Genomic DNA, 26,896 nt, shown 5'->3' with positions numbered 1-26,896 from the left:
AACCAAAAGCATAGTGTGATCTGATTCCAAAAGGATGAGGATGATAGCTATGTTAGCAGACATAAACAGTTTAATAGAAGAATGGCTTATTTTGCTCATGGTACCAGAGATATCTGTTCATCATGAGTAGGAGGGCATGACAGACCGATTTACTTCATGGCAGACAGGAAGCTGAATGGAACAGTAGCAGAAAGAGGCCAAGGTAAGAAATGACCCCTAATAACATACCTCTAGTGACCTAATTCTCCCATGAGACCTCACCTGCTCTTCTTCTATGCCCCCCAATACGATAGTCTAAATTTGTATTCATTAGTAGATTAAATTGTTCATTAGGCCACACCTTTCATGATATAACAAGGCTACAACTAGAACATGTTTTTTTTTTTTTAATTTATTTTCTATATTCTTTGTTTACATTCTAAAAGCTTTCCCCTTTCCCAGTTCCCCCCTCCCCATATGTCCCATTAGTCCTCTTCTCTCCATCCATTCTCCTATCTTTCCCCCTCCCTTTTCTCTGTCCTGGTACTCCCCTACAATGCTGGATCAAGGCTTTCCAGGATCAGGGCCCTCTTCTTCCTTCTTCATGGGAATCATTTGATATGCTCATTGAATGAAGATAGAACATGTTTTTACTACTCCCCTAATCAACCCAGACAGGGTGACAGTCTAGAGGAGCCATTGCAGTAGCTTCATTTATAAAGCAGTGTATAGTGAGTATTATATGACAGAAGATATATGTTGACCACAGCTAAATATTATAGTCCATTTACAATCCATTATAAAAAAGGAAAAAATGTATTATCAGACTCACCCTTCTTCCATCAAACTGATATGAATTGCAACCAAAGCAAACAGCAGACACAACACACACCAATGGAAACACAAAATCTCATTTATTTATTTTTCTGATGCACAAAGGAGCTCACTCAGTACATTAACAATAAGCAAATCATACAGATACCGAGGGGAAGGATGTCCCCCTTGACTACATATACATATATGTATCTATTCTTAAGAACAGCAATCAGGAGGTTGACAATAATATAAGGAATGCCTTCTGGTGGGCTTTTTGGGTAAGAAATAGACAGATAAGTCACTGCCAAATAACAGTAGTTCATAGTGATCAGTTACTCAAGTAACCTGGTAAATGCTTGCTCAGAATTTACATTTAATTCCCACATTGACTTTCTTGGCTTTTCATTTCACTAAATTTGGACTAGGTCCACAAAGGAACCCTTCAACACTCCATGTCTCATGTTTAGTGCTGGAGATGGGCAGGAAGGCAGGGTAGACTTGAAAACATGCATGGTAACAAATAAAGAGTTTTCTCTCAGTGACCTCTCCCATGTCTGTCTCTTCCTACACCTTTAGAAAGGTTTTTAAGCTTTCTCTGGAGACATTATAAAGCTTTTTGTGCAAAGTCATACCTGAAGCAGTTAGTAGATTAGAAATTGCAAACATCTCTTTTTGGACTTTAATTTTTTTTTTATATCATAGAGTTCCTGTAATTTAAGAATTATTTCAAGTCATTGCCCACAATATATGTCTCATTCTACTTGTTAACAGTTAAGATAAGTCTTTTCAAATATCTGGATATCCAGCAAAAGCAATGTTAAAAGATGTCCACCAGGCTGCAGAAGCATCCGGTTCTGGGTATCTTCTACATATACACACTGATGGAACTGATACAATGTGCTTTCCAGAATGCCTTGAAGGCTTTCCATATGTCTGCTTCGGATGTGAAACATCATAAAAATAGAAATAATCTGGTAGAAAGTGAAGTGTTCTAAACACATTGCCAGAGGATCTGGCAGTCATGTTGTCTCTGTATGATTTCAGGAACATTCGAGGGCACACCTCAAAATCAGCAAAGCAATGAAGAGGGGCTTTTTAAAAATTTCTTTTTATTTATCTTGAATTGTTTTCACTAAAGAAGAAAAGAAATTTGGTGTTCTCAGGATTAATTTAGAAAGGCCCCCTCCAGGCATACCCTCTGGAAGTGTGAAGTCCTTGAAAGTGCAAGTGAAGAGGCACTATGATAATACAATAGAGGAATCCAACCTCTTTGGCCCTTTGCATTAGGATGAACTCTTGGGTTCTAACCTCTTATTTTCAATTCCCCTGAAAACTCCCCCCTTTTTCTTTGAAAATCAAATTCAACTTGATTAGTCTACTTTTGTGTTTTGACTGCAAGAATGCTATAAATATAACACACATGGTAACTTTCTATGCCTTCTAACCTTTTACAATGAAGTCCATCAAAAACTCTAGAGAGATTAATCAAATGGTATGGAGTAGGTAGGATAATGTTTTAATCTTCTTCCTTCCTCCCCTCTTCCTTCCCCTCTCTCTGTTTCTCTTTTCCTTTCTTCTAAAGAGAGCAAACTGTTCAAACATAAAGTGACAACTGGGATAGGCTTGGAGCAGTGCCTATCCGTAATGAGGAAAGTCAACCTACATTATTATGTGAACGCAGCATTTCAAAGTGCAGGACGTCTGGCCCCATGTGTGGGGCACTCAAACAAGCATAAGTAACACTCATGAATACTTCACTTGGGGAACTAAACACAAATGTTATAAGTGATGCAGGGAGATCAAAGTACTCAAAGTACATGTAAACACTTCAACACCTTATTTTTATTAGAAGTTATTCAGCTGGCAACACGTTATCAGGACTGATCTGAATGCTAACAGAATCGTGTTATAGGACCACTGTTATTCCTGCTTCCAGGATTACACTTACTTATATTACTGCGTGTGAGTCTTAAGTTTAAATGAAAGCTGATGTTCAACATCAAACTGCACACCCTTAAAGAGGACAAGTGTGGGGTCTGCAAAGGCTGGAAGCAGCTGGTGGCTGACAGATGTCTACCCAACACACACCTAAGTTCCTCAGCTGCCTCACTCTAGTTAGATACCCTGAAACTAAGTCCCTTTGGCAAGAGTCAAAAGACAGCCCAAACCACTTGCCAGCTCCAGAGAGAAACAGGGCAGGGAGACTAGGTAGATCATTCTGATATTTCTGATGTGCTAGAAACACTGGACAGCCACACTGAAACCAGAAGTTGGACTTACTCACTTATATTCCACAAAACAAATTCTGTCTGTTTTTTTTTTTAAAATAAAATGAACTAAGACCTAAAATGTGTACCATCTTTAGATGTAATGCATATACAACCAGATCTAAAAGTGCTTCAACCAGCAAAATAGATCTGGACACGTTACTGCTGAGTTAACGTGGACAGTAGAGGAGCTATGTGTTCTTAGAAGTGAAAGCTAACTCTATTGCCTAACATTTTTTCTGTTATAAGATAAAATGGAAACTCACCTAAACCCTAAGAATGAAATGATATGTTAATAAACCCATCCCTGGTCCTTGCTTGTTTATAGGAGGTGGAATAAATTAAGAAAAAAATATAGTATTTAGGAGTAGAATACACATCACTGCTTCCTAAGATTCTGCCACATGGTTATGACCTGTTTTTAGTTCTGGTATGAGGAGGGACACTATATTAGTTAGAAAAGTTAAAAGACCCTCTTTTGTTTAATATTCCTTGATGTCTAGTACAGGTAAGTCCTAGAAATATAAACATTAAATGGGATTTCTATATCCATTTCACTATTCTAAGATTCTAATGCCAGAAAAATCTTAAAGAATTACAAAGACAATTTGATAAATTAAAAAACAAAACAAAACAAAACAGAATTCCTTCAATATACCAGCCTTACAGAGCCTTATCCATAATTCTTTAAGGGACTTGCACTTGGTTTTAAATTCTAGCACATTGACAGGAGGATGAACTGTACAGCAACGATAACACACTGCATTGGGTAGATTCAGCATTGCAAAGAACCCTGTCCTGTTAGTGTTAACAGCTCCAGGGAATACAGTACTGCCCTGATTTATGAAGACTCCAGGCTACGGAGCAGCAATGCACACAGGGCTTGTTTCTTACTCTAATAAAATAGAAGCGACTGGAACACCTCACAGCCAGGAATCAAGATGACTTTGAAGTACACGAAAACACAACTATTTCTGTGGCTATGCGAATACTATCCCTAAGAGACTTTACATCTTTAATACTCAACTTCTGTCAAACACTTTGAAGCATAGAACTATATTTGAAAAGCGCATGGCATTCAGGTTCTGACATTCATCCCAAGAAGGGAAAGCATAACAATAACACACCCTGAAATGCAAATTTCACAAAGTGCAAATTTCCACAGGCAAGGTCCACGGAGAGGCATGTTTTTAATCCAATAAGTTCTCTTTTTTACGAGAATGTTCTCAATAATTATTTTCCAAGCACAACTAATGATTTTCCAATGTCTTTTGTTCCCTCATAAAAATCTGCTCATTGGAGATTTTTTCAACTGGAGTTTCCTAATTTTCTCAATCATTAGCACAGTGTCTAATCACGTAGGGAGATCTCCTTGCCCTGTATTTCCCTATATGGAAAGTTTTTCCTTCACTATTAGAAGCACTTTGCCAGCTGTTAACACTGCCTTCTGTGTGAGCATATCGCAAATCTAAACAGGCCCAAGGGGAGGCACTGTCATGAAATTACGAATGCTCCCAGACCAGAGTGGAGAAGCAGTGCCCTCCCTTCTAACAATTTACCCAGTGGGCGCTGGAAGGAGACATAGGAACAGAAGTCATCCAAAGAACACTGTACTTTTTTTTTTTTAAATATACTTTCTGATTGGTCCCTGGGCACAAGGAAGATTGCAGAATCACGTTCTCCCAGGAGAGTGTCATGGTTATCCAAGAGCCTTACACCGAGCTGGAGAACGGAACGACCTGCTTTCCACCCACATAAACCTCCTCAATATTTCGGTCATCTCCTAAAATTAAAACCAAAGAATCATTCAGACTATGCTTTAGGGGATCAGCGATTGCCTTAGTTTCCTTTAGATTTTAAATAAAAACACTTTTAAAAGAAGAAACACAAGCCCCCAAAAGTAGAAAGTTTATTTCTCCCAGATCATTTGGAGTCCCGTTGAGATGACTTGATCAAGACATCCTAGCCTGTTGAAGATTGGCATCTCCACTTTGTAGCTGAGGTGAAAGTTGTAGGTAACTCAATAATCTCCCATCTCTGACCTTTCTGCTGAAGGGGTTGGCCAACGTTCTCAGGCCCAGGTGAAAGGGCATACTATATACTGTCTTCACTCCCAGAGTCATGGCCAACATACTGAGATGAGCAGCCTGCAGACAGGCCCTCGAAAACCTTACCAGCCCAGCATGGAGCTCACTCAACAAGAATAGGAAGGGAGGCAGAGTAGATTCAATTACATCTCAGGAAATGAAACTCTGAATGTGACTTCAGTTCTGTCCCCGGATAAGGAGGTTGAGGGGCACAAGAGGAACACAAGAGGACTTGACATCAAACTCTCTCCCTCTACATCCCAGCTCAAGATTTAAATGTTCTTGGAATTATAAGGCACTTTGCCATAGCTCACAAGCTCAGTGCTGAGAACTGTCTTTGTAAAATGAGTTAATGCAAATTAACATGCAAAGAGTTTAATGTGTACCACAAAGAGTCTTGAAAAAAGAAAACACTATATTTAGCCCAGAAGTATAAATATACTTACCTAGATAGAGGAACTTCTGGATAACAGCCTAAAAATAGAAAATAGAGGTGGTGAGAAATATTACTTTGTACAATTAGAAATAAAATTTATGGATGAATGCTGTTGGCAAAGTCCAGAAATTGAAATTTATTTCTCAGTGATAAAATTTACATTTTAATAAAGGATGGTCTTATTTAAACAAATGAATAAATGAATACCTAAGCGCAGAACAAGCAAACAAAAATCACAGTCTACTAGCTATTAAAAAGGGCTTACCTATTGTTGGAGTCTGTTTGTTTGTTTGTTTATTGGTTTTTGAAAAGGGAGCTCTCTACACAGTTCTGAAACCTGCTAAGTAGAGCAGGCTGGCTTCAAACTTAGATCTGCCTGTCTTTGCCTCCACAGTGCTGAGATTAAAAGAGTGTGCTACCATACCCTGCTTATTCCTGGAAATGTTCTTGACAGACCTCCTTAAAATTGTCAGAGGATAAAGTATTACATGAAGCAAAGAACTCATTACAAAAAAATGATGCCAATGTGTCAAAAGGTGTATTATAGAAGAAAAGGGATGAAAATAATGAGACAAAGCATATTTCTCAGAAATTTACTCTAAGAATGAAAAGCAAAAGAATGAAAACCAGAGAAACAATCATGCTTGAAGGTGCTCTCCTACAGCCAAAAACAGGAAGGACATTTGACGGTTTCCTTCTCTCAGGCAGCAGGTCCTAAAACCTAGGGGGAGTTTCTGGCCTTTCCCTGAACCTAATCCTAGGATGCTCCTGTGGGCTTGTGAGAGCAAGTGGGTGAGATGGTGCTGTCCCTATCCCAGGATCATCCTGTCTTTGCTTTACACTTGAGATCTTGCTAAGATTCCCAATTTAAAATCCTTATATCAAACCATTTCTCCACAGCTCTCTGTTCTCCGTCACATGCGGCAGAGGAACACTCAGGCTTGCTGGAATCTTACTTCATTTATGATTTCTCGTATTATAGAAAACTTCTATCTACACGCTTTGCCCTGGTTAATAGGGATTACCAGTTTGAAGCTGAAGGAACAGAGGGATAGACCGTTTGTCTCCCCTGAAACAACAAATGGTACAAACCTCAAATAATCTGGTCACATAGTCAGACCTTGTCTAAAAAAAACAAAAAACAATCAAAAAATTCTAAGCCAAAAAGATTTAAAACCAGGGCTGGAGAGATGGCCCCACAGTTAAGAGCACTGACTGCTCTTCCAGAGGCAGTGAGTTTGACTCCCAGCAACCACATGGTGTCTCACAAACATCTGTAACAGGATTCTATACCCTCTTCTGGTGTGTCTGAAGACAGCTACAGTGTACTCACATATACATAAAAATAAATAAATGGTTTTTTTAAAAATGATATAAAAACAACAAAACAATCAACAACAAAATCCAAGGATTAATTTCTCATAAAAAAATGAATACATCTTACTAAGAGTGGTTGGTTTAAAAATAATTCCCTTCCCCCTAAAAAAGACATTTTGTTTAACTTTTACTTACCTCAGAAATATCACCAACAAAATCCCCATAAAACAGATCAATGGGAGAGTCGGATGCCCTGGGGTTGATCAAGAGGGCATCAAATTCCTTGCCGACTTCAAAGTTTCCAATCTCACTATCAAGTCCCAAGGCTACAAATGGACACGAGTGGACATCAGTCAGAATTACCATAGAATCAGTCCCGTGTCCCTGTTTCCACGGACATACTCTGCCAACGTATAACTAGACCCCCCCCAAATCAGCACCTTACTCGTGAAGCAGAAAAGTACCCCCCTCCCAACAGGACACAAGATCTACACATAGACAATGGAGAACAGGAAGGCAAATAACTCAGTTCATTGCCATGTCATAGTTCTGATGAGGTCTCCTCTTCAGCCCTGTCAGTGCGCTCCACAGAACCTCTAAAGAAGCAAGCTTGACAACACAAACTACCTACTTCATCCCTTCCCCTTCTCCCCAACATTTCTAGTTTTACCCCTTTGTTCCATGAAATAGTTGGTCATATTTATTTTTATTGCAGTAAACTGAACCTCATATTTGAAAAAAACAAAAAACAAAACAGCACTCAGCAGCAGCAAAATTTTCTTTTCTTTTCTTTTCTTTCTTTCTTTCTTTCTTTCTTTCTTTCTTTCTTTCTTTCTTTCTTTCTTTCTTTCTTTCTTTTTTTTTGGTTTTTCAAGACAGGGTTTCTCTGTATAGCCTTGGCTGTCCTGGAACTCACTCTGTAGACCAGGCTTGCCTCAAACTCAGAAATCCGCCTGCCTCTGCCTCCCGAGTGCTGGGATTACAGGCATGCACCACCACTGTCCAGCAGCAAAATTTTCAATATAGGTAGATCCATCAAGAATTTTTTAGTTTAAATCTTTTGAATGGAAAAAAAATTCACTTCAAAGTTCAGAGACCCTGCAGCTCAAGAATCCCAGTTCCTTTGTAATTTGAAAGGCACTATGGTTGTCCAAGAAGAATCGTTTCATAGGCCACAGGCCAATAAATGTCTACTGTCGTCTCTAAGCTTACAGCTGTAATTCATATTCATGGTTTCTGGATGCCAAGAAAGAACATGTCTCATTTTTATAATTATTAAAGAGCTGCAGGTGTCTAGTTTTGTTGCCAATGATGCTGTTTGATTAGCAGCTCCTTAAAGCCTGCATTCTGAGCATGGGGTGCACTGGGACCACATTTACGGTGCACTATCTATTCCAAGATTTATGTCTGCTGCATTTTGTGACTTCTAGTGTATTTTATGATGGGGAAGTATTGGGTAGATTTTTCTTTGTTTTTCTCATATGGCACAGTATACATGGGATATTTCTGCACACAGACATCCCAATAACATGGCAATTGTCAGAACAGCAAATTGAAATCATACTTGTTCTTAAATTATTACTTAGAGACTATTTTTCTCTGTCTGTAAAGAAAGGACTTTTTAACCTAAAGATATCTCATAGTTGGAGAAGGGTGTGGAAATAATAACTTGCTGTTAAAAGCAGCAAGGTGACATCTGGGAGAGCCTGGTGTGAACCAAAACTTGGACACTTTATTTTTACTGGTTTCATGCTACTTTTTGCCTTGACCAAGAAGCAGCACTGCACTTTGACAGGTTTTACTTATTTGCTTGTTTGGTTTTTTGTTCGTTTGTTTGTTTGTTTGTTTGTTTGTTTGAGACAGGGTTTTCTATGTAGTCTTGGCTGTCCTAGAGCTCGATCTGTAAACCAAACTGGTTTTGAACTCAGAGATCTGCCTTCCTCTGCCTCTCTGAGTGCTGAGATTAAAGGTGTGAGCCACCACCACCTGGTTTACACTATGAGCTTTCAGTGACAGTATGTAATGTGAAATTGTGTGTGCTTAGTAGGCCAGAGGAGCTGACACAATTGTGAGGTCCAGAGGGTCTGAGGATATCTAAACTAAGTGGGCTATTCATCAGAAAACAGAGAACTCAAGAGATGAGCTATATGAAAAAACAGATGACAGCTTTTAGTGAACTTGCAAATGGATGTAAATCTAGATCTTTCCATAAACCCAACCGCGCTGGTCAGTAACTCAGATGGCTTCAGGAAATGCAGTCACTTGCTACTTGAGGAATGCTGGCTGTGTGGAGTTGCCTAACAGAAAATGAATGTAAAGGTTGTAGCAGAGCTGGGAAGTGTCACCCTTTATACAGGAATGACTTAACCCGCTTCACTCAGGCTGTACTACAAACATAGCCAGAAGAAGGAAGTCCCTAACAGTAACCAGTTGCCAAAACAACAGTTATTTAAAGCTACACTCTGGGGAAATGCTCTGGCAAGTTCCCACAGTGCTTTGATCAGAACCAGCAACCTAGCAGAGTGAACACAGAGCCTAGACTGAAAAACACAGCTTCAGTTCAATCTGTTTTCATCAGCGGGTGGGTAGCAGATCACAGAGCTAAAATATATAATGTATGTAAGGTGCTGCAGGGGCGGGGTCACACTCAAGACTTTTAGAAATGAAATAGACAGTCAAGGAAAAAAAATGAAAGAATGTAACAATGATTTCTCTCCCTTGAAATGTTCTTTTGGATCAGGGACCAGACAAGGCTGTCCACTCTCTCCATACCTATTCACTATAGTATTCAAAGTCCTAGCCAGAGCAATTAGACAACAAAAAGAGGTCAAAAAGATACAAATTAGAAAGGAAGAAGTCAAAATGTCACTAATTGCAGATGATATGATAATATATTAAGTGACCCCCAAAATTCCACTAAAGAACTACTAAACCTGATAAACAACTTCAGCAAAGTGGCTGGATATAAAGTTAACTCAAACAAATCAGTGGCCTTCCTCTACTCAAAGGATAAAAGGGCTGAGAAAGAAATTAGAGAAGCAACTCCCTTCACAATAGTCACAAATAATATAAAATACCTTGGTGTGACTCTGACTAAACAAGTGAAAGATCTGTATGGCAAGATCTCTGAAGAAAGAAATCAAAGATTTCAGAAGATGTAAAGATCTCCCATGCTCATGAATTGGCAGGATTAATATAGTAAAAATGGCTACCTTGCTGAAAGCAATCTACAGATTGAATACAATCCCCATCAAAATTCCAACTCATTCTTCATAGAGCTAGAAGGAGCAATTTGCAAATTCATCTGTAATAACAAAAACCCAAGGAGAGTGAAAATTATTCTAAACAATAAAAGAACTTCTGGCAGAATCACCATCCCTGACTTCAAGCTTACAGAGCAGTCGTGATAAAAACTGCATGGTATTGGTACAGTGACAGGCAGGAAGATCAATGGAATAGAATTGAAGACCCAGAATAGTACTCAGACACCTATGGTCACTTGATCTTTGACAAAGGAGCTAAAACCACCCAGTAGAAAAAAAACAGCATTTTCAACAAATGGTGCTAGTTCAACTGGCAGTTAGCATGTAGAAGAAGGCAAATCCATCCTTTTATTACTCTTAAAGTCAAGTCCAAGTCAATCAAGGGCCTCTACATAAAACCAGATACACTGACACTTATAGAGGAGAAAGTGGGGAAGAGCCTTGAGCACATGGGCACAGGGGGAAATTTCCTGAACAGAACACCAATAGCTTATGCTCTAAGATCAAGAATTGACAAATGGGACCTCATAAGATTGCAAAGCTTCTGTAAGGCAAAAGACAATGTCAATAGGACAAAATGGCAACCAACAAGATCTTTACCAATCCTACATCCAATAGAGGACTAATACCTAATATATGCTAAAAAAAACCAAAACAACAAAAACAAACAAACAAAAAAAAAACCTTAAGAAGTTAGACTCCAGAGAACCAAATCACTGTATTAAAAATGAGGTACAGAGCTAGACAAAGCATTCTCAACTGTGGAATACCCAATGATTGAGAAGTACCTAGAAAAATGTTCAACATCCTTAGTCATCAGGGAAATGCAAATCAAAACAACCTTGAGATTCCACCTCACACAAGTCAGAATGACTAAGATCAAAATCTCAGGTAACAGAAGATGCTGGCAAGGATGTGGAGAAAGAGGAGCACTCCTCAATTGCTGGTGGGATTGCAAGTTGGAAAAACTACTCTGGAAATCAGTTTGGTACTTCATCAGAAAATTGGACATAGTACTACCAGACGACCCATCTATGTCATTCCTGGGCATATACCCAGAAGATCCTCCAACATGTAATAAGGACACATGCTCCACTATGCTCATAGCAGCATTAGTTATAATAGCCAGAAGCTAGAAAGAACCCAGATGTCCCTCAACAGAGAAATGGATACAGAAAATGTGGTACATTTACACAATGGAGTACTACTCGGCTATTAAAAACAACGAATTCATGAAATTCTTAGGCAAATGGATTGAGATAGAAAATATCATCCTAAGTGAGGTAACTCAATTGCAAAAGAACACACATGATATGTACTCTCTGATAAGTTGATATTAGCCCAGAAGCATGGAATACCCAAGACACAATTCACAGGCCATATGAAGCTCAAGAACTTCTTTGGATACTTTGGTCCTTCTTAGAAGGAGCACAAAATACCCACTGGAGGAAATACAGAGACATAGCATGGAACAGACACTGAAGAAAAGACCATCCAAAGCCCCACTGGGGGATCCATCCCATATACGGTTACCAAACTCAGACACTATTGTGGATACCAAGAAGTGCTGGCTGACAGGAGCCTGATATAGCTGAGAGGCCGTTAGTGCCTGACAAATACAGAGGTGGATACTCTCAGCCAACCACTGAACTGAGTACAGGGTCCCCAATGAAAGGACCCTAGAAGCTGAAAGGGTTTGTAGCCCCATAGGAGGAACAACAATATGAACCAACCAGTACACCCAGAGCTCTCAGGGACTTAACCACCAACTAAAGAGTACACATGGAGGGACCCATGGCTCCAGCTGCATGAGTAGCAGAGGATGGCCTTGTCAGACGTCAAAGGGAGGAGAGACCTTGGACCTGTGAAGTCTCATTGCCCTAGTGTAGGGGAATGCCAGGTCAGAGAAGCGGGAGTGGGTGGGTTGGTGAACAGGTGGGAAGGTGGATGGGATAGGGGTTTTCAGAGCAGAAAGGTGGAAAGAAGATAACATTTGAAATGTAAATAACAAAAATAGCTAATTTAAAAAAAGAAATGTTCTTTTGGTGCTCATGATATTCTAAAATATGCAAAGACAATATTCCTGGTCTTCCACTTTTGATTTAGGGTATATATCATGAATGTACCTAGATGTGTATATGTATATTTAGTTGCTTTAGTGCTTCCAGTGGTTTGCAGCTACTTTCATTTTATCATATTTCTAGAACAAACCAAAGTGATAATTTCAACTGCAGTCACACATGAGAGCTAAGGAAAGGTGATGAATGACAACTGTCAACCAATGACACTGTTATTTCTTTCTCTATTTAAAGAAGTTTGAGTAGTCAGTACACGGATTAGGCAGGAATTTATATGGGAAGACAGCATGATGGACTCCGCATTCAGATCAGTGCTTTCCCGAATGCAAGATGGGGCATCCAGCACCTTGACAGCTGTGTGTTACCAGGGTTCCTTTTCTGTAAATGACATTAGTGACAGTGGCAGTGAGGACTGAAAGGCAGCGCTCATACAGGGCATTCACCATACTGGCCCATGGAAAGAATACAGTTATCTTGGCAATCACTTTTATTGATGGCATTAGCATTCAGGAAAAGACAGTACTTGACTCAATGGAAGAATAAATCATCTTAACTTGTATGCATATGGCTAATGTGAATATTCACTAAAAGAATCACTATGACAATATTAATTAAACCGTTATCCACCAAAGACTGAATTCATTGAAAGAAAGGTTGCTCCACGCCATGGCTGTGATTTGAGTATGTGATATGGCATACATGGGTTGTGATTTGCCTCGGTCACTAAGGTGCACCTCCACGTTATAGCCAAAGACACAGATTGACCTGGCTATATGTGGTGTGAGAGAGGATGAAGCTAGTCATTACCTTGGCTTCCTCCAAGTGTAGCTAGTCTGAAGACTTCTTTCAGGGTGAGGCTTTTCTCATTCACCTTATTAATTAAGAGGATATTGGAAACCATCACTGCTCTTCTGATGGCATCGAGCATGGAATAGGAGTAACCACCAGCCACATCTATGGTAGGGAAGACAAAGTCCAGAGGGTAACTTTATTAGGGTCGACAGGATAACGAGTATAGATGCCCCCCACCCTCTGACCACCACTCTGGTTTTAATGACATGGTTTATCTAAAAGGTTCTCATCTGTAAACATGTTAACTGTAAACCAACATTTAAATGAATTAAAATTTTATCACTTGCATAAAAGCAGAAAAGGACACCATATAGTGGAAGGAAAGGGATGAGACAGAATTGGGCAAGAGACAGGGGTTGGGGGGACAAATGAGAACAACATAAAGGCGGTGCACATATCAAAATTACACACATATCAGAATGTTACTTATTACTTTGCATATCAAAACTTAATATTTTGCTTATTAATGGTTTTGAAAAAACCACCTGTCATTAAAGTCAAATGTATCCCAAAATTAACTTCTAGGATTGTTCAAACCATCACAAGTCTTGAGACTTAAGACAACAGAAATTCCTTCTCTCACAGTTAGTTTTGGAGGCCAGAAGTCAGTTTGGTGGCAGAGTGTGTTGAGATGGTACAAGGGCAAGGGTTTAGACCTCAGCACCACTATAAGTGTCAGCGAGGATCTCAGTCCTTCCAAAGGCCAGAAAGGATCCTCCTCTGTTCCTCCCGCTTCTCATGGCTCGTGGAGATCCTGGCTTATGGCAATAGCTCTAGTCTCTGTCCACATTCACATAACCTTCTTCCCTTGGGTCTTTGTGGCTTTCCTTTTCTGTCCCTTTTAAGCATGAATCATGGAACTTAGGAGCTGCCCCAGTTCAGAATGAGTTCATTTTGCCACCTTTACCTTAATTCTATCTACAAAAACCCATATTCCTAATATTGTCATAGTCATAGGTTTAGTAGACATCTTTTGAGGGTTACAACTCAACCCACTACGATAGCCACATGGCTAATAAAAAGAAATATACCTATTTCTTGAACACTCATGGAAATTGTTCAAAGAAGGGGAATAGCTTTGAAACAGTTATAATGTGATTTAACATAAACTTACAGTTGGATACATTAAGAAAATGTCTTAGTATTATTTCACTCCAGATGAAAACTTTAGAAAATTAAAAAGACATTTTTTGACTTGGTGATTTGTTTTTGTTTTTTTTTAAAGATTTACTTATTTATTATATGTAAGTACACCGTAGCTGTCTTCAGACAAACTAGAATAGGGCATCAGATCTCATTATGGATGGTTGTGAGCCACCATGTGGTTGCTGGGATTTGAACTCAGGACCTTCAGAAGAACCGTCAGTGCTCTTAATCACTGAACCATCTCACCAGCCCTAAAAAGCCAATTTTTTAAACAATAATTCTTCAGGAAGCTTTAGAATGGACATATGGTTTGGAAACTTAGTACAATAAATAATCAAAGCTGATACAGAAAGCTTTCCATTCTAGTTGGGATCACTAAATGAGAAATGAGAGTTTTGGTGACTTTGATTAAGTCCCTAAGGATAATTAACTGAAACACTGCCTTTGGCAGGAACAAATGCATGCCATTAAGTGATTGATACAATCTCAAGTAAAATAGCATGTTTTATTACAGAATACATTTCATAGCTAATCAAATAACCATCATAGTTTAAATGTTCCTGTTATTTCTGGTAGATGTGTATGATTACTAGTACCTATAAATATTGCAAAGATCAAACATAATTGGCTATTTAGTACCAATTCTGGATTACAGCCCAATTTTATGTTCAACTGTCATGTATGCCTTAAGTAAAATTATATGAAGATTTTTGTTTTGTTTTGATTTTTTTTATGAAGTAATTTTCTTTATCCAGATCAGTCTTGCTAGGGGATCATCTGGTACACTGAAAAGTTTTATTGCAGCTACTTAACTTATTAGTGTCTATTACTATGAAATAATCAAGGCTGTGGCGATAGCTCACCCATTAAAGTACTTGCTAATGCAAGCATGAGAGCCCGAGTTTTATCCCCAATTCATATGTAAAAGGCTAGGTGTTTCGGCACACTGGGAAGGCAGAAACACACAGATCCCTGAAGCTTTCTGGACATTCCTGTAGCTTAATTAGTAAGCATCAGGTTCCATTCAATGATCCTGTAACAGCACCTAAGGAATGATACTTGAGGTTGACCTCTGGTCTCTGTATAGATAAGTGAACACATGTATGTACAACACACACACACATACACACATACATCATATAAGCACAAACACTTGGACACACATAAGTAAATAACAAGAATCCAGTAAGCCTTTTTGTGCATAATTATGTTAATTTAAAAAAGAATTAATAATAAAATAAAAAACAACTCTGAATATCCAATTGTCATAAACCAGTGTTGTATCATACCAAAAATCATTGCAATAACAACACAACATTGATTAAACAATCTTCAACATAAACACATAAGGCATCTGCTATCAACTCCATTTTAGAGTCAAAAATATCAAAGTCCATGGACAAGGTAACGTGCTATTCAACCAATGCATCATGCCACGCTAGCTAGTGGTAATGTGGGAATTCCTATAACCTCTAACAATAGAGACTCTCAAATACAAATTTTTGGTCAAGTTTATCTTGGAGACTTTTTGTTAGACAGATGTTTCAGGTTCCCTTTGTGAAGCCGCTGTGTCAGACTCAGTGAGGAAGAATCTTGTCTTTTACAATTATTTTTAAAGTTGGTGGTCAAAAATTGTACACATGGGGCTAGAGAGATAACTCAGTGGTTGATAGCACTGGCTGCAATTCCAAAGGACCTGGGTTCAAATCCCAGGACCCACAGGATGGCTTACATTCGTAATTCCAGTTCCAGGACATCCAGTACCATCTTCTAGCCTACATGGGTAGCAAGCTTACACATGGTGTAGAGACATACATGCAAGTAAAACACACATACACATTTTTTTAAGTATGCACTTATGGTATACAATATGACACTGGATTTTTGTTTTGTTTTTCAGTGATATGATTGAAAATTGGGGCCTCAGGTATGCTAGGCCAATATTCTGCCATCTTAGCCTTTCCTACACCATTTTGATGTCTGGATCATCATGGAGTGGCTCATCCAGGCTATTTAACATATATGTTGGTTGTTTCCCCCCATGAGACCACTGAAAATGTCCTCTTAGCATGTCTTAAATGCATAGCACATTATTAGTTATAGTTTCCAAAGTATGCAACAGAACTCTCAGACTTTATCCCGTTGTCCGAGATTTTGAAGTCTTTAACCAGTCAATCACACTGTATTAAAGAACACAAGATAATCCTAACATGGTCCAGTCTGGAAAACAATTTCTCTTAAGGCCCCTTGTAAAGTTGAAAGCACCATTTGCTCACATAGCTCCTCTTGAAGATAGACTTCTAATGTATGCTGAGCATATATTAGATTGTTTTAGGACGCCGATGAATTATATTTAATTATTTATTTATTGACTCATTTGGTTTTAATTCTTCCTGTTCTACTCCCTGCATGAAAGTCTAAGTTACTTGGCATGATCAGTGCTCCAGATAAGACAGATCTGACTTTGAACACTGGTGGTGTTCTCTTAGCTGTACAGAGAACACTGTACTCTTAGCTATAGACTAATGGGTGAGCCAGAACCCTTTCTGGATCTTCAGTGACTCAGTAAAACTGAGGAAACACTTTTAATTTGGGAATTAAGAGAAATGATAGCTGAACAGTAAAAAAACAAAAAAAAATTCAGCTGCTTTCACTAAAGTATTGAATAAGACTATAATAATAATAATCTGGGAATAATGCACATTAACTGTTCAACTATTTTGTCTCATATTTCCTTTTTATGACCAAAATAAAGGTGCTAAACATAAGAGTAGAAAAAAACATTCACTGTATTGTCTGGAAATATGCAAAGACAAAATATACTCCATTACATGGAGATAGAGGTTCAAGTGAACATAGGGTAAAAAACACAGAGTGGTATGAACACAGGAGATCTAAGTAATAGCAGTTATTAAAAATATTTTACAAAATATTATAGAAAGGGGCCAAGCATGGTGGACCACACCTTTAATCCTACCACAGGCAGAGGCAGGCAGATCTGAGTTTGAGGCCAGTATGGTCTACATGGTGAGTTCCAGAACAGCTAGGGCTATGTAAAGAGAGACCCTGTCTCAAAAGTTCATGTGCATATGTGTGTATGCATGTGTGTGTGTGTATGTATGTGTGTGTGTGTGTGTGTGTATGTTTAATAGAAAGTAGTATTTTTCCCAGAAACTTCTATTAAAAATAAACTCCAAAGGAAGCATGAGATTAAGAAACAGTGGCATGGGGCTGGAGATATGGCTCAGTGGATGGCTCAGTGGTTAAGAGCACTGACTGCTCTTCTGAAGATCCTGAGTTCAAATCTCAGCAATCACATGGTAGTTAACAACCATCCATAGCAAGATCTGACACCCTCTTCTGGAGTGTCTGAAGACAACTACAGTGTACTTAGATATAATAATAAATAGATTTATTATTTATTTATTATTATATCTAATGGCAAATAGTTTTAAAACTTAAAAAAACCCAATGGCATATAGTTTGCTGGAAATTTTTAGAGACATGCCTTGTTAGCTTGTTAATTAAATGGTTCTATAGTCTTTGGGTTGACAATGTAATGTCAGTAACAAGAACATCTAAACAAAAGGCAATATTATACAACATTAGCCATGCAGATCATGGTGTTTTGCCAGGGTAAGGGATGTTTAATTCTAGGTATCAACTTGACTGGTTTAAGAAGTACCTAAAGGATAGGTGAACCATTATTTTGGGATTTGCCTCCAAGGGCAGGGAAGACCTGTCCAGACATGATGTCATCACCTTGGAGTCTACAAAGTAAAGTGTAAATTCATCTCTCCTCCCCACCTCACAGAACTGGAACATATTATTCTATTGTCACCTGATGTCAGAACTCCAGGCAGAAGAAAGAAAAGAGGCACATAAACAAAAATATTAATGGCAAATTGTATTTAGTTTAATGATAAAGAGAGTGGAGGTGGTGAGTCTACTTTGAACAGTCAAGGAAGACCTTTATCTGGCACTAACACCTGAGAGGTCATTTGCAAAATGAGTATTTAGGTAAGAAACAAAACCCACCAAGGACTTTTGGTAGGAAGGATTCTAATTTGTATAGTTGGTACAGGTAGGAGACACATTGCAAGATGATGCTGAGAGGTACATAGTGTTACAGGCACAGCGGCAACCCTAAACATTCCAAATCCCTAAGAAGTGTGGCAGGCATTGTGAAATGACCAGACTTTTGTGATTCTTTCAAGAAGAGAAAAATTATCAGAACAGCAAGGGATAAACTGGAGACCAATTAGGGCCAGCATTTCAGTCAGAAAAAAATGGCATCGTGTGGCACGTGGTAGAGACCAGTGAGGAAAACAAAGTCATTTCAGATGGTAGGAGGGTAACACAAGACTGGACATTGTACTGTCTTGGACATGATGGAGAGAGGACAAAGAGAATTTCCTGAATTCCCTGACTAGGAGACGTCTTACCAGAGTTAGGACTAACTGTGATTTGGGGAGCAGGGAAAGATAATTGAATCTGAGATTCCCAAGAGGAGGCAGAGTACTGGAAATTGAAAATCCAGGACTGGGGTTCAAAGGTGGGATGCACATAAAACCTGAGAGCATATGAGGCTATGGTGAAGACAAAAACCTGTAAGAAAAAAACGTGAAGTACGAAGAAGAGATTGACTTGCTGAGTGTCGAAGGCAGCTTTTCTTAGTAGCCAGGAAGAGAAGCGCAAGCCTTCAGAGAAGAAAGAATGGCCAGCCCATGAAGAAGAAGGTTTTCTAAAAATGGGATTTTGATGACTCCCTTGTAAGCTATTGAAACCAGAAGTGTCAACCACAGCAGACCACAGAGGCATCCAGAGCCGTGAGAGAACAGCATCTTTTAAGAGGCAGGAAAGAGGTCATGGTTGCAGCTAGCCACAGCAAAAAGAACAAAATGGCTGCCTTGCTGGCTGAACAAGAATCAGGACTGTGGTGGGGCTTGTGGGTGGAACAGCAGGAGCCTTGTGGATGTCCACACTTAAAAAGGTTTGCTGTGAAGAAAGGCAGCAGGCTTAAGAGATAGCTCAAAGGTTAAGAGCACTGGCTATTCTTCCAGAGGTCCTAAATTCAATTCTCAGCAAGGTCGAATTCTCAGCAATGTTGTGGTGATCATAACCACTTATAATGAGATCTGATGTCCTCTTCTGGCAGGCAGGCATACATGCAGGTAGAACACTGCATACATAATAAATAAAAAATCTTTAAAAAGAAGGAAGGAAGGAAGGAAGGAAGGAAGGAAGGAAGGAAGGAAGGAAGGAAGGAAGGAAGGAAGGAACATGGGGCAGGATGCAGGTGGGGGTGTCTAGGTAAGAGAAAAGTTACAGATTGTGACCTAAAAGAATCAGGAGATATTTTAGATGGTTTAGTATTGGTAGGAATGGTCCAGTAGAAAGGACATATTGATAGGAAAGAATGTATGTAAATCTACTGGTGGGAAATTTAAAAATAAGATTTCTGACTTTTTTTTTTATCTTTGTAATGACTTATAGGAAGAATCTAGGAGCTGGGAGTAAGGAGGGCTTGAGCTGCAATAATAGACCATTTCAGGAGACCTGAGAGAGACTGAGGCTTGTCTGGGTTTAAGGAAACAGAACTTATTAGAAAATTATAATGATCTCTGTTGTCAGTGTTAAGCGCAGCTCGGATTTGAGCTTGAAAATTGACCATGAAACCCAGTGTTCTCTCCAGCATCTTCTAAACACCCAGTTGCAGGCACAGGCAAGGACACTATTGAGGTGACCTAGTGGTGGGCATTTGTACAGTGAACACAGGAAATGATGTCATGGCCCTTTTCCTCTGACTGGGTTGCCTCGTCCAGCCTTGATGTGACAGTATGTGCCTGGTCTCACTGTAGCTTGTTACGCTGTGTTTGGATGGTGTCCCTGGGAGGCCTTCTCTTTTCTGAGGGGAGTTGGAGGAGGGAGTAGATCTGGGAGAGAGGGGAGGAGGTAGGGAGAGACTGCAGGAGGGGAGGGAAGAAAAACTACAGTCAGGGTGTAATATACAAGAGAAGAATAAAAAGAAAGAAGGGGGAAGAAAAGGAGAGAAAAGAAAAGAACAGAACCTGAGTACCTGAAGAGGAGGGAAAGAGTGTGGTCATATCTGCTGGCATCTAAGAGAGCTGCATTAGGAAGACAGGAAGTGAGGCATTACTAGACCAAAGTTCGCAAGAAGACCAAAGGTTGTTACTTAGGAGAATGTTTTCTTTAGGTTTCTATTTACTGTGATAAAGACCATGACCAAGGCACCTTGGGGAGGAGAGATTATTGGCTCACGGGTCACAGTCCATTATCAAAGGCTGTCAAGGCAGGATCTCAGAGCAGGAACCTACAGGTGGGAACTAGCACAATCATGGTGGAATGTCGCTTACTGGCTTGCTCCCCATGGCTTGCTCAGTTTTCTTTCATATACAACCCTGGGCCACCCACTACAGTGGTCTGAGCCCTCCCACATCAATCATTAATCCAGAAATTGCCTCACCAACCTCTCTACAGGCCACTCTCATGGACACAATTTCTCAGTTGAAGTTCCCTTGCCCCAGACTACTTACTCTAATGTGTGCCAATTTGAGAAAAATCTAACCAGCACAGAAGGTGGTGGTACAGTCAGGTTAGCAGGAGGACAGCCCAGAAAGTAGCACAGTAGCTGTAGGTGCACTCTTTGTTTAGATGAGTTTGTACATTGTGCTATATGTATGTTTCCTATATACTTAAACTTCCCCTTCAGGTTATGGCTTGGTGATTATTTACTGTTCATTGTGCCTTTTTTTTCTCCATATTTTAGAGGGGATGAATGCTATTTTCACAATTCTTCAAGTAGTTTTCTTTATACAGAGTAAACATTTGAGATCTAAGATTATGAAATCTCAAATGCAGGTTACAACACATTAGAAAATTCTGCATCTGATATCACATGCTAAAAAGTACATGGGGTGCTAAAAAGACACAATAAAATTGTTCCCCATCTACATATATGAGCTATCTATGAAACATAAATGAATTGAAGACCTGCATTCATTTCTCCAAATATTTCTTCCTTATCCAGCATATATCACTTAATTTTTTTTATTATAACATGTTAAAGATATACAAATAATATAAGGCATATAAAATCAAAACTCAAGAATCCAATGCCCAGTTTCAAAAGCAATGATCATGTGTTTCCACCAAAGGAAAGTCTTCTTGGCTTATCATTACTTGTTTTTTAGAAATAGATACACTTTTAACACTGTTACATATTCTCTTTACAATTTCTAAAATAATTTGTCCTTTCTGTAAGTGCTCTTAAACAAATCCACTTCTCTGGATTCCACAACACTGCCACTGTTCTTAGATTGAACCTCAGCAGAAGTGTCACCAGTTCTGGTCACCTCCTTTTGTTATTATTATTAACATTTTAATAATATATAATATATTATTATTTATATATCTATATATATTTATATTTATATTATAATATAAATAATTAATAACATTTATTATTATTATTATTATTATTATTATTAAATAAATGGATTTTGGCATAGCAATTCTTTTTTTTTTTTAAAGAATACTTATTTATTTTATGTATATGAGTACACTGTAGTTATCTTCAGACACACCAGAAGAGGGCATTAGATCCCATTACAGATGGTTGTGAGCCACCATGTGATTGCTGGGAATTGAACTCAGGACCTCTAGAAGAGCAGCCAGAGCTCTTGCCTGCTGCGCCATCTCTCCAGCCCCTGGCATAGAACGTCTATGTGAGCATATATCTTGTCGGTTTCTAATCATGTCTGCTCTCCTTTCTTCTACCATCATCTCCATCCTTGTGACCCCTCTCCCAGACTCATGGACTCCATTTTCTGCTCTCAGGCCATCTGCTTTGTTTACTCTTTGTTGCAGTGTTGGTTTCCAGATGTGGGAAGCATGTGAGCATGCCTTCCTATAACTCGATGCGTGGCTGGTGACAGCTCCCCGAGACTGCCTCCTGTGAACTCACATCCATATGTAATGACCCTTCATTTTGACTCATCCCTAATGAGAGAGACTTTCAAGTAATTATTTTCAAATGGGGTCATAAGGAGAATAGTTTCAAGCCTTTATATAGCTGAGGAGTGTGTTGCTTTTATACATGGAGAGATGTCCACCTATAGAAATAGTATTTTTAATTAACAATCCTTTTCCTTTCAAACTCTTTCTTATCTTTGGTATCATTTGTACCACCACCAACAGAAACAATCATCTGAAAGATAACTGGCATTTTGTTGTTGGTGGTGGTGGTAACTTTTTATTCTCTGGCTCTGTGCTTTGGGAGCATTTTTGCTTTTCTAGAAATTAAAATATTTTGCCACAACATGTTCAGTTACAATTTAACACACGGGGGTGTGAGTTCTCTCAACATTTGTTTTTCAAACTCTGATTACGACCTACTGCTTCTGTCCCAGCTCCTTATCACTTATGAACACCTGTCTCAGCCCTATGCCTCCAGCCCCAAGCCCATGTTCGGGTCCCACCCTCCATGTTATCCTGTAATGCTAATGGGCTCTTGCTCAGTTTTATTCTCTGTACCACTGACTAAATTTTCAGTCAGAGTAATTTAATTACTTTTTTTTTGTTTTTTTTCTTTTTTTTTAAATTTCATTCAATATATTTTTTATTTACATTTCAAATGGTTTCCCCTTTTCTGGTCCCTACATGCCTGTGTGTGAGTTAGTGAATGTGAGAGCAAACAAGTGCTTGTATTGGCCAGAAGAAGATGTTAGATCCCCTGCAGCTGGAACAGACACTTGTGAGCTGTCAGACGTGGGTGCCCAGTTTCCAAACAATAACCAGGGATAACAGCTGTTTTGGGGGGGGGGAGGGTTGGAGAAGGGGTAATGACTTCAAAACTGCTCCATATTTGGTTGGTGTTTGTTATCCCTACTCATCCCCAATGAAGCTGATAAAGTTCATGACCCAATGCTTGCAAATCAGTTATATTAGAATGGCACTCATCAGTTCTGCTCCAGATGGACGCTGCTCACCTGTCCCAAGCCCGATCTTCACTTTGTGTTTCAGGACATCAAGTACGTTCAGTAAGCCGCTGCTCAGCCTGGAGAGAAAGAAAATGTGAGAACAAGGAGATGGCGGTGATTTGACAGCACAAGGACACGGACAATAAAGATGATAATGTTGATAAAAACTGATTCTCCTCCTTATAATCCCTAAGTCAGTCAGACCACGGCAGGAAAATGGTGGAGTAGAGAAGACCATAAAAAGTTGATTCCTGGCCTGAGGTCACTCCAGGGAGGAAAAAATTACATGGGAAATGGTGAACAAGTAAGTCTTGGAGTTAGTCTTGTAAGTCTGAGAGAGCTATAGGCTTTCTAGCCAACCTCTCCTTTTATGATAGAAAACACAAATTATGAAGCACCATCTTGTCTCTTACCAGAACAATGTATTACCCAAATGAGAAGCAATTTGTATTAGTACACTTTACACACACACACACACATACACACACACACACACACACATACACACTCCCTGGTGTGTGAAACATTTGGCCTCAGAAACAGCTGAAAGAGGCAGAATATCTCTATGACCTTCTTTCCCCCATAGAAATCAGAATTTCTCAGGCTGTGGTATATATAGCCCAGTGATAAAACACTTGTTTAGCATGCATAGGAACCCAGGTTCATCCCCAGCAATAACAACAAAATGACTACAATTTCTAACAACTCATCTTCCATCCTTATGACTCATGTGGTCAGAAAGTGGTTCTCAGACATACGTGTCTTAGAGTCATATGTTTCCATTTCCATTCCAGATGCTGCCCCATTCACAGAAGGTAAACTGTATGACACAAGGACCAAGAAGAACTGAAAATGTCTTCCCCAGTATCCCATCTAGATAACTTGGCATGAGATCAAAACCTCTTTGTCCAGTTACATTTTAATGTGGATGCCATGCCCCACCGCATCAAAGCATAAAAATGAAGGAGAGAGTTCTCAGTTTCTGCTAGTCTTCAATTAACGGTCCTCTTCACATAAAATCCTGAGTAGGCACATTTGCTAGGCTTGTTTTCTCATTAATCAGTCTTATTTTAGAAGATTCATGATGACATGATAGATAAGGAAAGGTAATCCCCCCCTCATGTTTTTCTTCCCCTGTGCTTACAGGATCAAAGTTGACACAACTAAAGAGCCAGTAAGTCAGTAAGTTGGGACCTGATAGTTTAAACACTGCTTTGAATGATAGTAGCAACTAGGAGAGAGAGGGTTCCTGGTCTGAATTTTGAACCTCATCACCTATTAGATCAAGGAAAAGACAAAGGAAGCTAAACCGTATTGAATTTTTGTCAAATGCTTTCTCCGCATCTAATGAGATAATCATGTGGTTTTTTTCTAAGAGTATGTTTATATAGTGGATTACATTGATGGATTTCTATATATTGAGCCATCTCTGCATCCCTGGGATGAAGCCTACTTGATGATAATGGGTGATTGTTTTCATGTGTTCTTGGTTTCAGTTTGCGAGAATTTTATTGAGTACTTTTGCATCAATATTCATAAGGGAAATTGGTCTGGAGTTACCTTTCTTTGTTGGGTCTTTGTGGTTCAGGTATAAGCATAATTTTGGCTTCATAGAACCAATTTGTTTCTACATTGTGGAATAGTTTGAAGAGAATTGGTATTAGATCTTCTTTGAAGGTCTGATAGACTTCTGCACTAAAACCATCTGGTCTTGGGCTATTTTTGGTTGGGAGATGTTTAATAACTGCTGCTCTTTCTTTAGGGGTTATGGAACTGTTTAGATGGTTTATCTGATCTGATCCTGATTTAACTTTATTACCTGGTATTTGTCTACAAAATTGTCCATTTCATCCAGATTTTTCAGTTTAGTTGAGTATAGGCTTTTGTAGATGGTAAAAGTCTTAGAAAGATCAGGAATTCAAGGCCCATACCTAAACACAGTAAAAGCAATATACAGCAAACCAGTAGCCAACATTGAACTAAATGGAGAGAAACATGAAGCAATTCTACTAAAATCAGGGACTAGACAAGCTGTCCACTCTCTCCCTACTTATTCAAATATAGTACTTGCCAGAGCAATTAGACAACAAAAGGAGGTCAAAGGGATATAAATTGGAAAGGAAGAACTCAAAATGTCACTATTTGTAGATGATATGATTATATACTTAAGTGACCCCAAGAATTCCACCAGAGAATTCTTAAAGCTGATAAACAACTTCAGCAAAGTGTCCAAATATGAAATTAACTAAAACAAACCAATAGCCTTCATATACTCAAAGGATAAATGGGTTGAGGAAGAAATTAAGGAAACAACACCCTTCACAATAGTCACAAATAATATAAAATACCTTGGTGTGACTCTAACCAAGCAAGTGAAAGATCTGTATGACAAGAACTTCAAGTCTCTGAAGAAAGAAATCAAAGAAGATCTCAGAAGATGGAAAGATCTCCCATGACCATGGATGGGCAGGATTAATATAGTAAGAATGTCCATCTTGCCAAAAGCAATCTACAGATTCAATGCAATTTCAATCAAAAATTCCAACTCAATTCTTCATAGAGCAATTTTCAAATTCATTTGGAATAACAAAAAAAAACAGGATAGCAAAAATTATTCTCAACAATAGAAGAACTTCTCAAAGCTCAAGTCCAGGATAAAGGACCTCCACATAAAACCAGATACACTGAAACTAATAGAAGAGAAAGTGGGGAAGAGCCTCGAATACATGGGCACTGTGGAAAAGTTCCTAAGCAGAACACTAATAGCTTATGCTCTAAGATCAAGAATTGATAAATGGGACCTCATAAAATTACAAAGCTTCTGTAAGGTAAAGGACACTGTCAATAGGACAAAATGCCAACCAACAGATTGAGAAAATATCTTTACTAAACCTACATCTGATAGAGGGCTAATATCCAATATATACAAAGAACTCAAGAAATTAGACTCCAGATAATCAAATAGCCCTATTAAAAATGGGGTACAGAACTAACTAAAGCATTTTCAACCGAGGAAACTTGAATGGCCAAGAAGCACCTAAAGAAATGTTCAGGTGAGAATTCTTTGTTTAACTCTGTACCCCATTTATTTTATTTTATTTTATTTTATTTTATTTTATTTTATTTTATTTTATTTTATTTTATTTTATTTTATTTTATTTTATTTTATTTAAATATTTTTATTTTCTATATTCTTTGTTTACATTCCAAATAATTTCCCCTTTCCCGGATTCCCCCTACCCATATGTCCCATAAACCTTCTTCTCTCCATCCATTCTCCAATCACCTCCCTCCTTTTTTTCTCTGTCCTTATATTCCCCTCCAATGCTAGATCAATCCTTTCCAGGATCAGGACTTTCTCCGTACTTCTTCATGGGAGTTATTTGTTATGCGATTTGTGCCTTGGGTATTCAGGGCTCTGGGCTAATTAATATCCATTTATCAAAGATTGCATTCCATGTGTATTCTTTTGTGACTGTGTACCCCATTTTTAATAGGGTTATTTGGTTTTCTGGGGTCTAACTTCTTGAGTTCTTTGTATATATTATATATTAGCCCTCTGATGTAGGGTTGGTGAAGATCTTTTCGAAACATCTTAAAAAATGCTCAACTTCATTAGTCATCAGGGAAATGCAAATCAAAACAACCCTGAG

General features: G+C 38.8%; 1 protein-coding gene across 4 annotated transcripts in view; it reads right to left on the bottom strand.

Annotated features, from left to right (window-relative positions):
- Positions 1-874: 874 nt before the first annotated feature.
- Gda (guanine deaminase) overlaps positions 875-26,896 on the bottom strand; it is a 680,631-nt gene continuing 654,609 nt past the window's right edge. For all 4 annotated transcript variants that reach the window (XM_052188366.1, XM_052188342.1, XM_052188349.1 and 1 more), the window contains 5 exons: positions 23,253-23,320; positions 13,051-13,197; positions 7,098-7,228; positions 5,596-5,623; positions 875-4,845 (listed from right to left, as the gene is read on the bottom strand). In XM_052188366.1, the coding sequence (XP_052044326.1) occupies positions 4,775-4,845; positions 5,596-5,623; positions 7,098-7,228; positions 13,051-13,197; positions 23,253-23,320 (445 nt within the window). In that variant the 3' untranslated portion in view covers positions 875-4,774. The remainder of the gene's footprint in view (positions 4,846-5,595; positions 5,624-7,097; positions 7,229-13,050; positions 13,198-23,252; positions 23,321-26,896) is intronic.

Source organism: Apodemus sylvaticus, chromosome 1, assembly GCF_947179515.1.
Source record: "Apodemus sylvaticus chromosome 1, mApoSyl1.1, whole genome shotgun sequence".
In the NCBI taxonomy this organism is placed as follows: domain Eukaryota; kingdom Metazoa; phylum Chordata; class Mammalia; order Rodentia; family Muridae; genus Apodemus; species Apodemus sylvaticus.
The sequence above is the reverse complement of the archived record's forward strand: the minus strand, read 5'-3'. Positions and strand labels throughout refer to the sequence as shown.